This window comes from Rhamphochromis sp. 'chilingali' (assembly GCF_963969265.1).
Source record: "Rhamphochromis sp. 'chilingali' genome assembly, chromosome: 1".
NCBI classification, from domain to species: Eukaryota; Metazoa; Chordata; class Actinopteri; order Cichliformes; family Cichlidae; genus Rhamphochromis; species Rhamphochromis sp. 'chilingali'.
In genome coordinates, this window is record NC_137929.1 from 37,471,828 (window position 1) to 37,489,336 (window position 17,509).

At 41.1% G+C, this 17,509-nt stretch overlaps 1 protein-coding gene across 1 annotated transcript in view; it reads right to left on the reverse strand.

Annotated features, from left to right (window-relative positions):
- LOC308395031 (alpha-2-macroglobulin-like) overlaps positions 1–17,509 on the reverse strand; it is a 54,392-nt gene that overhangs the window by 13,599 nt on the left and 23,284 nt on the right. Inside the window, exon 16 of the mRNA XM_080879684.1 lies at positions 5,429–5,569. Within this exon, the coding sequence (XP_080735810.1) occupies positions 5,429–5,569 (141 nt within the window). The remainder of the gene's footprint in view (positions 1–5,428; positions 5,570–17,509) is intronic.

The window sequence follows — 17,509 nt, forward strand, 5'->3', positions numbered from 1 at the left end:
TTAATTTCGGCTAAAGCTATAAAAAGCATATTTATTATCAGCTGATATGCTCTGAAGTTAGCTAGATGGCTCCTCTAATACAATTCTGCAGATGGAAAGATGTTGTGACAATACCAAGCTCACCAATGCTGAAGAGAAGGACTACTGTTTGTCATTTACTACCCAGTGCAGTAGAATTTTATTTATTTATTTGATTTTGCAGCCACTAAGAGCAGTGTTGGGAAGGTTACTTTTAAAATGTATTCCACCACAGAATACAGAATACATGCCCCATAATTTTGTAACGTATTCCGTTAAGTTACTCAATGAGAGTAACGTAATCTGAATACTTTGGATTACTTAATATATTGTCATGTTTTTTACAACTACATGAATGTACCATTGCTGTGTCATTTATTACTATTACTGAAGGCTACTTGCCATACCAATACCAACTAGATTTTTAAATCTTAATATAAAATGAATAACAGTAGGGTGGACATTAGGTAAGGCTGCACGTGTTGCAGTGATCTCGTATAGAAAACTCTTTCTGTATCAGTAATATGTTTTCTTTTTGTCGGTTAATAATCATGTAGAACTGCACATGATTATTTGCAGCTAGCAGGTTGTTAATGCTATCCATCAAGTCTAAAAACAGCATGTTATTACGTGGAGATGCTGAAGGTTGCTCCAAAAATGATCAGATTATATTTTAAATATTTGTTCAATTCAAATTTAATCAAATTATCTTTTTTTTCTTCAAGAAATTCACTGTATAATCATGTTTAATTTTTTTTATGTCATGTGTAATTTCCATTGCAAATATTAATCACAGTTAAATTAAGAGGGGGTGGCAGTAAAGGAGCCAGAGCTGTGATGTCATCAAGTACACTGCTGTTCCAATTGTGGAACGATCGCGCTGCGCTTTTGGGAAGTCCGGACTCCCGTGTGAACTTAGGAAGTTCGGACAAGCGAAAACGAGAGTACGGACTTGCGTACATGAGTATTTAGAAACGGCCTAACAGTCTGCAATCTATGAATGAACCTCAGTTAATGCCAGCTCGGTGGTGAGTAGCCTTCATTAATAGTAATAAAAATCACACAGCAATAATAGATTGAAGACACTGAAGTTTCGCCCATCCCATTCTTCTTATGAAATGGTGTCGGAAATTCCAAGTAATAAATGCATTCCTGCCCATGGACTGCTGGCTCTGTTATGCTGGCTCTGGCTCCATTGTGTAACTGACACCACCAACATTAACAGGACGCTTACATTAGAGCCTCTTATGTCTTGTTTGGATTTCCGGCAATCAGAATCAGAGAAACTTTATTAATCCCAGATGGAAATTGAGTTAAAACAAACAAACAAACAAAAGAGCCACAAGTCATACTCGAATCGGCCGCTTTCAGCTATGCGACATATGGCTACTAGTGATGTGCGGATCGATCGTGAAATATCGATTCCACCGATACCAATCATTTATGTTCTAGAATCGATTCTCACATTAAAATATCTATATTTTAGCAATTTAGGGTAAATTTGTAGTTTATCATTAACAGGAACACAGTGGAAAGAAACTATAACATTCGGATTGTCTACATTCAAAGGAACTACTTCCTCTTCCGCCTTTCATAGTCATGTGCGAAATACGGCTGTATAAATGTCTCGCAGCCCCTTGGCGTGCGCACTCACAACAATGGCTGAGCGTAATTGTGCGGACGTATTTTACCTCCACAAACAGCTGAGACGGGGTTTGCGATACATGTGGCAAAAAAGTGCTCCAAGAGTGAGGTGTTGTGGCCATACTTTCCCAACCTTGAGACCTCAGAATTAGGGAGACATTCAAAAGGGCTGTTGGGGGGGGTGATAAATAAATTTTACAGGGTTTATTTATCGGATAAAATACGTTAAATGTCACCGTTATTATTGGCTGGCCCGGAAACAGCGGGGGTGTCCAAATTCAGAGGCTGCTTCCACCTGAGGACCCGGCCTTCGCGGTCTAAAGAAAGCCGGGTAGTACGTCACGAGCTCTCTCAGTGGAGTGAAACTCTGCCGTCTGCTCCTTGCTATCTAAAATATAACCGGGCGCTGGCGTAAACTCTCGACCGTCTCACACTTTGTTTAATGATCTTCTGTTTGATGTTTATTCAGCTGTGTGAAAACCCCGGAGGAACCCACCCATTAATAAAGTTAAATTTAATTTAATCTAATCTAATAACTTTAATCTCAGCCAAACCGATTTACTCACGAACAAATAAAACACTGAAAAAGCCAAACAATAACATTTTTAAGTTATCAAAGTGACTTATACATGTTTAACCTGAGTAGTGAAAGACCGCGGGGGTTTGAAGACGATGTGTCGATTGGCTCAGATATTTGAAGTTTACACAGCTACATTCTCACCTGAAAACATGTTTTTTTTTGCGACCCGCTTATCCTTTTCAGGGTCGCGGGGGGCGCTGGAGCCTATCCCAGCTGTCATAGGGCGAGAGGCAGGGTACACCCTGGACAGGTCGCCAGTCTGTCGCAGGGCTAACACACAGGGACAGACAACCATTCGCACTCACATTCACTCACACCTAGTGACAATTTGGATTATCCAATTAACCTATCCCCACAAGCTGCATGTCTTTGGACGGTGGGAGGAAGTCGGAGTACCCGGAGGGAACCCACGCAAACACGGGGAGAACATGCAAACTCCGCACACAAAGACCCCGGCCTGATGTTGGAATTGAATTCAGGACCTTCTTGCTGTGCGGCAACAGTGCTAACCCCCGTGCCACAGTGCTGCCCGAAATAAGAGTAATATTAAAACTAAGTAGCTGCTGCCATTGTTGTAAACTGGAATTGGCTCGGCCGCGCTATGAATTCTGCAATATGGTTTTTCAATTTTGTTGTCCAGGTGGAAATTCGGGAGAATGGTGGCTCCGGGATTCTCCCGGAAAAATCGGGAGGGTTGCCATGTATGGTTGTGGCAACATCACTAACCTTGTCAAACACCTCAGAGTAAATCATGTCACAGAATATGAGGCGCGTATGTTGAGACGAACTGAAGAGGAGGAGAGGGACAGGTGCTGCTAGGGCGAGACAGACGTCTCTCATGGAGTCCTTTAGTGCTGCAGGCAGGCAAGGTGTTCAAATAGCGCACAACTTCAGTTTTTTTATTTCTATATGATGAACTCTGCATTATTAAGTGATAAGAACAAGTAATCTGATGTCCTGTAATCATTATGACGCTATAATTTGAGATACAATAAATAAAATACGTTTTTGTATAAAGTATCGGTATCGGATCAGTATCGTCAATACCACCCTGAATATTACTTGGTATCGGATCGGACAGTAAATCAGTGGTATCGCACATCACTAATGGATACATGCTCATCCAACTGAGCTAAACCTGCACCCGACTGTGTTTAATCACCAAAACTGGAGAAGGCATAGAGAGGGGATAGCCTAACATATGAAACTGGAAATGAACGCTGTGTTTTCTATTTATTTCAACAAAGTAACTGTATTCTGATTACCACCTATTTAAAATGTAACTGTAACGGAATCAGTGTTGGGTAATTAAATTACTTGTCCACTGAAAAAGTAGAATAACTGATTACTGTTCATTTTTAGGTGTTTTAATTACAGTTACTTACAATGTACTTGCGTTAAATTGTAAAATAATTAAAATTGCTGAATATCGTTATTTTTTTTTCATTAATTTATCTTCTAAAGGTGAAAGTAAACTCTGCCGCTTTTACATCGTTGTAGTGCAGGTGCACGTGTTTTTGCGCCAGTTTGTTGCATAGTCGTATTCTAAAGTGGAAGATGTCAGACTCGGCTGAAGCGAGTGGTTGTTTTATGAAACGAAAATATTCCCATTACTTCACTTTTCTGAAACAAGTAGACAAGAACATTACAGTAATATGTAAGCTATGTCCTGGGGAGAAAAACTATCAGCCGCTGTCAATAGCACAAGTAATCTGCTGAAGCACCTGACAAGGCAGCATAGACGAACACTTCTGAGTGATCCTTGTTCATCATCGATGGATAACACTGTGGCAACTCAAGCACAGAAAGTGTCTGAAGGTGAGCTTAAAAAAATTATTGCAGGCTAAATTGTGGAAGAGATGCGTACTGTTGAGTCTTCGTCTTTTAGATGCATATTAAACAAAATACCTGTGTGTGGCAAAAAAGCAGCACTGTCCGATCGAAAAATGTTTTTGACTTACGTAGATAAGTGTTATGTGGACATGGAAATGCAGCTTAAAGAGACCTTCGAGAGTTTGGAATATATTTCGACGACTGCTGACATTTGGACCAGCCATAACAAAAGTTTTCTCGGAATGACTGCACACTGGATTGATCCTTCTACTTTTTTACGAGGACATGCAGCACAAACATGTAAAAGAGTTTGAGGGAGACACACATATGATATAATCGAGCAAGTACATTCAGCTTATGGACTGAACTCTAAAGTGACAGCCATCGTGACAGACAATGGGTCCAATTTTATCAAAGCTTTTAGAATGTTCCAAAAATCACTCTGATGAGGAATCGGAAGAAGATGAAGAGGTGATATTTACTGATGTTGAGCAGACCCTCTCCACAGAATCTGAAGGACAGTTTTCTCTCCCTCCACACCTAAGGTGTGCATCACACACTGAACTTAATTTTTCATGATGTTGAGAAATGGCTTCAAGCAAATGAGTCAAAATTCATCTACAGAAGTGCAACTTCAAAGTATTCTGCATGTGGGCAAAAGCAAACCGTTTTTCTGTTGCTTCAGAGTTAGTAGATATTTTTTTCAAGAAAAAACTTATAGTGCCTATTTAAAACACGGTGGAATTCATTTCATGTCCAGGATCACTGACATTGCCCTTGCTGAATTGAATACTGTCTGCACTCAGTTTGGAATCAAATGATCAGGAGAATCTGTTCTTAAAGGAGTTTTGCATCATGTTGAAGCCACTCACTGTTGGGCTAGACATATAAAAGATGATTCAGAAAAGCTAAAAGGCTAAACTATTTCATGTTGACTTGCACGTTTTTTTTTTTTTAAATTATTTATTATTTAAAGAATTTTAATTTCTATTGTTTGTCCACTCAAGGGTCATAGGGATTTTAAGAAGTATTTAGTTAAATTACGTATTGAGTAATTAAGGTACTTTTCAGACACAGTAATTAGATAAGTATTTTAAATACAATATTGATTAAGTAAGTTTTCTTTTTTAAGTGACTTACCCAACACTGAATGGAATACAGTTACTCATAATTTGAAATTTAAATAGATAACGCCAGTGCATGTATTCCGTTACTCCCGAACACTGATTAAGAGTCACATAATGTGGAACATTTGAACGAGTCAAGGTTTAAGGCCAGTACCAAGAAGCTGGACCTATATTTTGTATAAGTCAAACACACAACACATGCTCGTGGAAAATATTTATGTATTACCTGGAAAGTTATGTAGGCTTCTTTATATTGATCAGATGCAATATATCTTCTTTTTCTCACATTCCAGCATTTAGTTGAATATGGGTCTTGAAGCTCATATGGGATAGAAGATGCTTTCCAGACAGGCAGCAAATTAAATATCTAAACAGAAAAATGGTTCAAAGGTATACAATTACAAATAAATGTTGTTTTAGGAAATTTAAACAACTGAGAAAATCAGATTAAGGGTCTGCACTTATATGAACCAAATATGTAGCAATTTTATCACAAAATTTATCACATCACCACTCAAAGTTTTATACCACCACTGTGTTAAATAAACTGTATTGTTTATTACCAAAATCATGTTCTTATGTTTCTGTAATTGGTAATCCACCAATATGTGCAAGCTCTTTGATCAAAGTTTTTTTTTTAATGCTAATATATTATTAGTATTGTCATCTCTGAAAAACATGTAAAATTACAGTTATGTACTTGAATTTCAGTGTGTCAACTGAATTTTGGGTATATACACTCAACAAAAATATAAACGCAACACCTTTGTTACTGCTCCCATTCCCCATGGGATGGACGTAGAGACCTAAAATTCATTCCAGATACACAATATAACCATCCCTCCCAAACAGTGGTCACAAATCAGTCCAAATGTGTGGTAGTGGGCACATCTGCCATATTGAGATAATCCATCCCACCTCACAGGTGTGCCACATCAGGATGCTGATCTGACATCATGAGTAGTGCACAGGTGTACCTCAGACTGCCCACAACAAAAGGCCACCCTGGAATGTGCAGTTTTTTGCACTATTGGGGGTCTGGGGACCCAGAACCGGTCAGTATCTGGTGTGACCACCATTTGCCTCATGCAGTGCAACACATCGTCGCATGGAGTCTATCAGATTGTCAATTGTGGCCTGTGGAATGTTGGTCCACTCCACTTCAATGGCTGTGCGAGGTTCTTGGATATTCGTGGGAACTGGTACACGCTGTCGTATACGCCGGTCAAGCACATCCCGAACATGCTCAATGGGTGACATGTCCGGTGAGTATGCTGGCCATGCAAGAACTGGGACATTCTCAGCTGCCATCTGCCCTGAACAATGTGAACCATGATTCATCCGTGAAGCGCACACCTCTCCAACGTGCCAGACGCCATCGAATGTGAGCATTTGCCCACACAAGTCTGTTACGGCGACGAGCTGGAGTCAGGTCAAGACCCCGATGAGGACGACGGGCATGCAGTTGAGCGTCCCTGAGACGGTTTCTGACAGTTTTTGCAGAAATTGTTTGGTTGTGCAAACCAATTGTTCCAGCAGCTGTCTGGGTGGCTGGTCTCAGACGATCTTGGAGGTGAACCTGCTGGATGTGGAGGTCCTGGGCTGGTGTGGTTACACAAGGTCTGCGGTTGTGAGGCCGGTTGGATGTGCTGCCATATTCTCTGAAACGCCTGTGGAGACGGCTTATGGTTGAGAAATGAACATTCAATGCACGGGCGACAGATCTGGTTGACATTCCTGCTGTCAGCATGCCAATTGCACGCTCCCTCATTGCTTGTGGCATCTGTGGCATTTTGCTGTGAGACAAAACTGCACATTCCAGGGTGGCCTTTTGTTGTGGGCAGTCTGAGGTACACCTGTGCACTACTCATGATGTCAGATCAGCATCCTGATGTGGCACACCTGTGAGGTGGGATGGATTATCTCAATATGGCAGATGTGCCCACTACCACACATTTGGACTGATTTGTGACCACTGTTTGGGAGGGATGGTTATATTGTGTATCTGGAATGAATTTTAGGTCTCTACGTCCATCCCATGGGGAATGGGAGCAGTAACAAAGGTGTTGCGTTTATATTTTTGTTGAGTGTAAAATGTGCGTTCAATATGTTATTATCTGTCAGAGTATTTTTGCTTTTAAAGGTTTTATTATTCATATAATAATCAGCTAAGAGTGTTTATATTTCTGTTCTGTACTCAACCAGCTGCATATTTTAATTGCTGGCTCCCTACTTTATAACGGAAACTGCTTGCCTTCACATTGTCACTGTTTGCCTTCACACTAGCAGGAAACCGCCACCCACGAGTAAGAAACAACCTTGTAGAGAACACAAAGTTTTTTGATAAACCACACCTGTTTTCTTGACAAGATAAGGATGATATTTCCTTTTTTGTATGCTTCATGATGTGTATAAATAAAGCCAGACTGCACCAAGGAGGTGTGTGAGTCTCTCCCTGAGTCTCTCACCCGTGCACGTTTAAAACTGCTCTAAGTGTCTGAGTGATATTTCATTGCATCTGAGTACTTTGATAATAGAATATCTTTAACATTTAATTGGTCCTTCTGAGCCGGAGTGGACATTGATATTTTTTCAATGCTCCAATAGGAGACCTTCGTCAAGTCCTGACGTCGTGAGAAGCCCACGCTGTCGACTCCTCTCCAGGCAGAGGATAAAGTCCAGAGACGTGACGTTCGGGTTCTGGCCAGCGTTCTTATAAGAGGTCCACGACTTCAGGGGTTGATGAAGGAAACCAAAGCAACCACACAATAACTCAGGTGAATATTTAGCACTCACTCACATCTTGCGCAAAACGACTGAGGCAACCTGTGGTCTATACATTAAATAGTTTCCCGTCAATGTATGACAGATTAATTAAGTAACATTCTCGTCTGAAAAAGGACTGGTAGAGGTTACAGCTCGCCTGAAAGAGGGCTTGGAGCAAGTTTAATGTCAAAATACGACAGGATAGTAACATTCTCGTCTGAAAAAGGACTCGTAGAGGTTACGAAGCAGCTCGCCTGAAAGAGGGCTTGGAGCAATGTAGAAAGACACAGTGTTGCCCAGAATAAAAAACTCATTACGCGTATAATCTGTTGTTTTACTGTTTTGTTGGTGGAGTAAGTTGATTTTACAGCACATTAAGGAGGCTGAACTACTCCACCGAATTGTTTACCGTTGGTTGCTCGAGTTCTGGTGGAACGGGAAAAGGTTGTGTTTCATCACATAAAATTGACACCGCTTTCAAGGCTAGCTTGAAAGTAGAAGGCCGTGTCAATAGCCTCTCCCATTCCTCGTGCCAGAGAAAGCACCACGGGTGTGTATGTGTGTGTGTAAACGCAAATATATTTATAAATAAATAAATAATAATAACAAGAGGAAAAAATAATAATGGGTAATAAATCAACAAAACTCACTGCTGACGAGCAGTGGCTAGAGAAAAAATGTCCAGGCGCCGGACTAATTAGCGCAAATAGATGGAGAAATCCAAAGAAACTAAACTGCCCTGCGTGGGAGGGACAATGTACTCCCTTTGCAGTGACTGCTTTAAAAGAGACCCTCCAAGCGGAACTAAACAATGAAAAAAGCTTTAAAAAGAAAGCCAAACGTCTCACAGAGTGGCAACATTTTAAAGCCTGGATGGCAGAAAATGATAAACGCACAAAGGTGCGAGAAGAGAAAAAGAAAAAGAAAAATGAACAAAGTAGTGAACTAAAAGATCCACAACACCCAAAACCACCTCCTCCATATGTGCCTGCCCCCGGCCCGTCTAATCAGCCAGTATCAAAAAACCCCTTCACTGACGCGCCAGGCCCATATGATTCAGCAAGACAGGCATTAAATTTAATGACAACAAATCACCATAAGGAAGACATAGGGAAAGACCCGTCAGGTAGGGATATGGGAGGACAGATTGACCCCCCAGGACCGTCAGGTCTGTTTCCAATGATAGCCACGCCCAACCCAAGATATGGCCAACTAACGGGTGGCGATAATAATGAAAGAGACAACAACCCTTTCCTATATGTTTTCAGAGCATGGTCTCAAACTGACAGATTTAACGTCTTAAAGGACGTTCCACTGTTAAATGAAGGTTTTGAGCCATGGAGGGAGGCAGTTGAGTTAATTAGAACACACTGGCACTTGAATGGCCATGAAATGCTCCAGGTAATTCAGGACTTATTAGGTCTAAAAATGGGAACAGTAAAGGGAGACTTCACGGGGTCAGATGACCAGGGTATAGCCCTGCTCCCCACCTCTGAGCCTCTAAGGGCTCAGTTGGCAGGATTATATGAAAGGATTAGAGTCCGTCTAGCCCCAAGAGCAGATTACGGCAAAATAGGCGAGATAAAGCAGAAGGAAGCTGAGACTGCCTCTGACTTCCTCGATCGCCTACGCCCAGTTTTCAGACAACATTCAGGTTTAAATTACCAGGAGGAGCCACAAACACCATTTCAGCAACAGCTAAAAAATGCATTTCTGAACGGCCTCCTCCCAAAAGTGAGGGCCCACGTAGAAAAACACTGGGTCACACAAAATACAGGAAGTCTGTCAGATGCACTGCAATATGCCGAACACGCAGTTAAAATACAGAAGCAAAAAGAAAAAGGAGGCGTCTTTACTGTAGATCCAGCAACAGGATTGGTGGCATTCTCTGGAGAATACAGAAGACATAAACCAGGCCTCTACAAAGGAAAAGGAAAGGCAGGAGGAGGGCGAAAAGGAGAGAGAAGACTGAAAAACACAAGCTGCTACAATTGCGGAAAGGAGGGGCACTTTGCTCGCGAGTGTAGACATAGAAAAAAGGATGACATTGAGGAAGAGGATGAAAGAAATAACAAATGACTAGGAAAAAGCACAGAAGCAGAGAGCAATGAAAACACGGACGTGTATAACATAGAGCAATTGCTTTTGGGCTCTGAACATAAACCAACTGTAATTATATACATAAATGGGCAGCCAATGACGATGCTCTGCGACACTGGAGCATGTAAAACTGTACTGATTAAAAAACCACCAAAAGTGAAATTCTCTAATGATACTCTGATAGTTAAGTCAGCATCAGGACATGTCAGTACTAAATCACTGACTGAGCCTCTACTCTTATCTCATGAAGACAGCGGCCGCAGCTGTAAAAACCAGTGCATATATGACCCATCTTGCCCAGTTAATCTTCTAGGGAGAGATGTGCTAGAGAAACTGGAAATAGGAGTATTGCCAGGACCAGAGGGCATGTATGCAAAGCTAATGTTAAACGAGAAACAAAGTCCAGCAGATTATCAGATTAATGTGTGTCAAGGACTCGGAGAACCTCACTACTACTACTGGACATTAGACCTGCCCTCACTAGAGCCTTTACAACACATAGCAAATCGATATCTGCCAACTCATTCAACACGACAGGACTACACTCAGTATCACAACACATTGAGGTTCAAACAGAGTCCAGGTCCTAATCCTGTGTATGACCAAGAAGTACACAAGCTAGGACCACAAATGCTGACATTACAGCACCTATATGTCACCCAAAGTGGTAATGCAGTGTGCTCTGTGCTGCAGCCTGAGGCAGTACAACGAGTAAATAGGATGCCAAATCCACATGTGTCAGTAGCACACAATGACAGTACTGAGTGGAAAGATTTAGGCCGCATTCTCACCCAAGTTGAAAGAGACAGATATGAAAAGACTGAGGACACGCATGAAGGATGGCTACAAGGTCGCAGAACGGGATGCATGAGATACACATTAGGGTGGGTGATCACTACCCACCCAGCCACATACATGACTGACAGCACTGATTTGCATGTGCAGGAAGATAGTGAAAACTGACATATACTCTCATTAGAATTACACCCAGAACTACAAGAATTGCCCACAACACTATGGTCCACAGGATCGACAGATGTAGGATTAATTAAAGGAGCAGATCCTGTTGTAGTAAAAACTACTACAACCTACAGGCCAGTCAAAACACAATATCCCTTGACGGCAGAAGCAAAAGCAGGGATCAGGCCAGTAATTGCAGATATGGAAAAAGCAGGTATTTTAGTGAAAACAACTAAAGCAACCTGTAACACTCCAATTTTTCCAGTGAAAAAAGCAAACACAGGAAAATATCGCCTAGTGCATGACCTCAGAGCAATAAACGAAGTAACAGAACAAATCCCACCTGTGGTAGCAAATCCACACACAATCTTAAATCAAGTGACGCAAAAAGAACAATGGTTCTCAGTCATAGATCTGTCAAACGCGTTCTTCTCGGTGCCATTACACCCAGATTCACAAAATCTGTTTGGCTTCACCTTTGATAACGAAAAGTATACCTATACAAGACTGCCACAGGGTTTTCAGAACAGTCCCACCCTGTATGCAGAGGCATTAAAGAAATCTATGTCACTATGCACGCTCCCTGCCACAGGGCAATTTCTTCTGTACGTTGATGACATTCTCGTCACGGGAGATACACGAGACAACTGCAGAAAAAACACCATGACTGTGTTGAAACATTTAGCACAGCAGGGCCATAAAGTGTCACAGCACAAGTTACAGCTGTGGAGCCAAGAGGTCACATACCTTGGCCACAAACTCACAGGAGAGGGAAGAACACTGTTAGACAGCAGAAAACTAGCAGTACAGAATGCTCCAAAGCCTCTCACAAAACAACAAATGATGAGTTATTTAGGTCTCTGCAATTTTTGCAGATGCTGGATACCTGAATATGCTCTGCTAGCTCAACCTTTGCAAAACTTAATTTATGGAAAAAATCTAGCACTGAAAGATAAAATAGAATGGACACCAGAAGCAGAAAAAGCATTTAATGATCTAAAACTTGCACTGCAGACGCGCACAGTTTTGGCATTGCCAGACTATGAAAAACCTTTTTACTTGCATGTAGACGGAGGTGCAGGCTACATGAAGGCCGTTCTAACACAAGCCTTTGGGGAAAAGCAACGCCCTCTTGCATTTTATTCGTGTAAGCTAGATTCAGTGGCCTCAGGACTGCCCTCGTGCGTGCAGGCATGCGCAGCTGCAGCAGAGGCAGTTAAGAAATCAGCTGACATCGTCTTAGGACACACATTGATCGTCAAAGTTCCCCACGCTGTAACCTCCATCTTACTGCAGGCGAACTTGTCTTATCTCACACATGCAAGACAGCTCTCATACGTAGGCATCTTGTTATCACAGTCACACATTACAATCGAGAAGTGTGGTCAGCTAAATCCCAGCACACTTCTCCCCACATCAGAAGATGGTGAAAAACACTGCTGTATGGAAAAGCTAGATGAAGAAACAAAACCACGAGCCGATATATATAGCACACCACAGCCAACTTTCACTGACATTTTTGTAGATGGATCAGCTTCTAAAAATAGCTTAGGTCGCAACTGCGTCGGTTATGCAGTAACCACAGTAGACACAGTTCTGGAAGCAAGACCTTTGACTTCCTCTAACTCTGCACAAAGTGCAGAACTTACAGCTGTTGTGAGAGCATGTAAGCTGAATGAAGGAAAAAGCATAAACATACACACAGACAGTCAGTATGTCTTTGCAGCAGTACATCATTTCGCGAAGATTTGGCAGAACAGAGGCATGGTCACTTCTACTGGCAATCCAGTACAGCATGCACACCTTTTAAAAGAACTGCTAGAAGTGATAACACTGCCGAAAAAATTAGCATTGTGCAAATGTGCCGCACACCAAAAAGATAACTCAGAAATTACTAAAGGCAATAACTTTGCAGACCAAGCCGCAAAAAAGGCAGCACAACAACATATACAAACTTTAATATCTGAAACATCAACGTTAATACCACTTGATGTACTTAAAGATGAACAGAAAGCTGCATCCATCACAGAACAGAAAAAATGGTTAAGGTGTGGAGCACAGCTAGAAAATGACCTAATGACCTGTAATGGCAAACCAATACTGCCAAAATCTCTACACAAGACAGCAGCATTAGTGACACATGGCTTAACGCATTTGTCAACGGGTGGAATGATGAATGTCCTCTCTAAACACTTCTACACTCAAAATTTTGAAAATTCAGCAAAGGAATTCATCAGAACATGCATGATTTGCCAAAGACATAATGTACAGGGGAACCTCCGACCACAAAGAGGTCATTTCCCCACACCACCTCACCCCTTCCATACAATCCACATGGATTTTATTGAACTTAACGAATGCCAAGCATCAAGATATGCTCTAGTAATTATAGATGTATTTTCAAAATGGCCAGAAATCTATCCAGTAAAAAGAGCAGATGCAATATCAGTGGCAAAGTGTTTATGCAATCACTTCATCCCCACATATGGCATTCCCAGTCTGATAAGGTCAGACAATGGAACACATTTTGTTAATGACATCATCAGCAAAGTCTCTGAAGCTCTAGGATTTAGCATCAAACATCACTGTGCATATCACCCACAAAGCGCAGGATTAGTGGAAAGAACTAACGGCACAATAAAACAGAGATTAAGAAAATGCATGGAAGAAACAGGAAGACCATGGCCTGAATGTCTAGGCCTAGTAAAGATGTGGATGAGAATAACACAAGGTTCTCAGAAACTTACACCTTTTGAAATCATCCACGGGAGAGCGTTTCCATTGCCAATTACCAGTGAACCTATTAATAAATCAATAAGGGAAACTACCCTAGCAGAATGGATGACTAAACTGTTTGAAAATAAAGAGATTGTGTTAAACAACCAACTGCCGAGTGATTTCTCTCCAGTGTCTTGCAGGTTACAACCAGGTGATTGGATCCTGATCAAAGTACTCCAGAGAAAGAATTGGAGTTCACCAAGGTGGGAGGGCCCATACCAAGTCCTACTTACCACACCCACCGCCTGCAAAATAGCAGAAAGACCATCTTGGATCCACCACAGCCACTGTAAAAAAGTGAGTGACAATCCAGACGCTTAGACGCCGGCTCCCCTGGCTTCTAGGTGATCTATTGGTGAAGGGAAGGGCTGATTGGGTATATCCCGCCCTTTTTTACTTCTCGCCAATAGTCTACTCACCAGAAGTCTAGGTGTGCCTGGTCATCATGAAGACACTTGTCCTCCTAGTGGCCAGCATTGCGCTCCTAGTGAGCCTACTAACACTCACCCAGATGAGAGGAAATAAACAACACCACCTGCAAAAAAGATGGACACAATGATAATTCGCATCTACGTGACCTGAACCAAGACCATAACCACCCATGGATGAACAACGCGTGGTATAGATATGTGTATGATAGAACACGCACCGACAACAGCACGGAATGCTATGTATGTTCACATATGCCAACAACAGCCGTACACGCAACAATATATGGAAAGGCACCTGAACTTGACGAAGCGATGTGTGTGTTCAACAAAGCAACAACTGGCAATTGCACACGCAGAGATTTGATGGCAACAGGACTGACCCTAAAAGGTCAAAGCACAAAGAAAGAAGACCTAATTCCATGGTGTAGTGACACAGACGTCAAACGTGTCACGAAACCACTTTCACAACGACGTATTCTAATTGAACAGACAACCCCTTGTGCCTACAATCTGACGAACTGGAACTACACCTGCAACGAAAAACATTGGGTAAACGTCAAAGCCAACAACACAAAAAACAAATCATTCGCCATAGTTTTGCCGCCGGACATACAGCACCCAATGTGTTTCAACTTCTCCGATGGAAACAGGAAACTTGGACGAAACCGCAACTGCACACAGACACTTGACCTGACCCAATCCAAAGGAATACACACCTTCAAAAATGGAACTTTCTGGGTCCAGGGAGCCGCTTGGGCCTGCGGGCCTAAAACCTACTTCATGCTCCCACCGAACTCCACCGGTCTGTGTGCACCAGTACTAATTTCAGACCACACCTTCAAGATCACAGCAGAGACACACACGTCAAGAGCAAAACGTGAAGTTGCTGAAGTCACTGAAGTAATGCCACATGACTCAGTCTATGGATCAGATGTGCCCAAGAACTTCAAACTATGGACTGATGGTCAGAAAGTCCTCCACTCCTTGTTCCCTTGGGTAGGAGTTGGGAAAAACATGCTGAGGATTGAGACACTTGACTATCGATTTGGACTGTTCCTAAATGCTTCAATGAAAATCAACAAAGCGCAAAATGAAGAAATCGACGCAATACGCATTGTAGTGATGCAACACAGAGTCGCACTAGACATGATTCTAGCTGAAAAAGGAGGTTTGTGTGTATTGTTTGACACTACATGTTGTACATACATCCCAGACAACATACACTCACAAAACATGACCGACGCTTTGAACACCTTGAGAAAGATTAAAGATGCTGAACAACAAGACTATGTCACAAGCACTGATGATTGGTTGACATGGTTACTAGGTGGTTCATGGAAGTCCCTACTGATTAAAGGACTTGTTGGAATAGCATTTTTGCTTTTACTATTATGTGTTTTCACAACATGTGTAGTACCCTGTCTGAAGAAAATGGTATCAAACATGGTGACAACTTCTATCAATGCTTATGTGATGACGTCTCAAATGGAAGAAATTTTGAAAGATGATCCATACAGTAATGTTTAGTTTAATTGAACACAGGACTGTTTTATGACGTTCAAACCGAAAATGTTTAGACAAGAGGTTATGAACTGACAAAAATAACAGTACTGTCATGTGAGAAATCTAAACAACAGGAGGGAATGTCAGAGTATTTTTGCTTTTAAAGGTTTTATTATTCATATAATAATCAGCTAAGAGTGTTTATATTTCTGTTCTGTACTCAACCAGCTGCATATTTTAATTGCTGGCTCCCTACTTTATAACGGAAACTGCTTGCCTTCACATTGTCACTGTTTGCCTTCACACTAGCAGGAAACCGCCACCCACGAGTAAGAAACAACCTTGTAGAGAACACAAAGTTTTTTGATAAACCACACCTGTTTTCTTGACAAGATAAGGATGATATTTCCTTTTTTGTATGCTTCATGATGTGTATAAATAAAGCCAGACTGCACCAAGGAGGTGTGTGAGTCTCTCCCTGAGTCTCTCACCCGTGCACGTTTAAAACTGCTCTAAGTGTCTGAGTGATATTTCATTGCATCTGAGTACTTTGATAATAGAATATCTTTAACATTATCCAAACGTTGTACTTTATATGTGTTATACACGCATACAAATCTTTTTCATAACAAAATCAGTTTTGAACTGTATTTATAGTTGTATTATAAAAAGAAGAAAATAAACAGGAAAAAAAGGAAGAGAACAAAACCTCTGAGTGGCCAACAAAACCAATCTAGAAGCAACATTTACAATTAGGCCATGCAACCTGGAAACACCTCCACACAGTTATTTATTAAAAATAAGGCTTCAAAAACTTTCTGTTCTTCTGAAATTTAAAGTTATACCATGCATGCTTAAAGTTATATATACAGGCATTGGTTCAATACACCAGAAAACCGAAAAGATGCTATGGTTACACAGCAAGGAAAAGAGATACTGCCGTGACACAGCTTAAACTGTTATGAACCTCATACTCATTCTCATCTGTCTTAATTGGCTCTTTAGATGCAGGAGAATCCCCGTCTTTGCAATTATGGAACTTCTCCACAAACTGAGTGCCATGTTGCCTTCATATAATGTCTGATACTTATGACACTAGAAGAGACTGAAAGCAGTGTTGGTCAAGTTACTTGAAAAAAGTAATCAGTAACTAATTACTGATTACTTCCCCCAAAAAGTAATCCCGTTACTTTACTGATTACTTATTTTCAAAAGTAATTAATTACTTAGTTACTTAGTTACTTTTTAAAAACACGATTTACAACCTGAAGAGGTGATAAAGCGATAGATCTTTCAGCCCAATTCTACTTTTTCTACATAATCCATCATACAAAATGTAATCAAATGGAAAAGTCTCTTTTTTTAACTTGTTTTATCAGTTTTAATCTTTTAACTTTATGCATCAAGCAAAAATTTAATTATATGCAACATTCTCTGACTTGAATAAATTAGTTTAACATTTAAAGCTATTTTCTGCACATTCCAGCACATAAAATAAAATATTTTTTTGTGTTTACACTCAGTCTTTCAAATAGATGCAAGTAAAACACAGCAGAAAATAAATAAAGTCAAAGACTCAGCGGTCCTGTTGCTCTATTTTCACCTGTAAAGCAGAACTGCGGTAGGCGGAGGTTTACCCTGGTGCAGGTGTGCCGCGGTCAGTTGAACAATCCGCGAGTTTCTCTTTGAATTTCCCATTACGTCGTTGCGCTTGCTTGGAAGTTTAGGGTTTTTTTTCGCTGTAAAAACTTTTCTTCCCACGCACGATG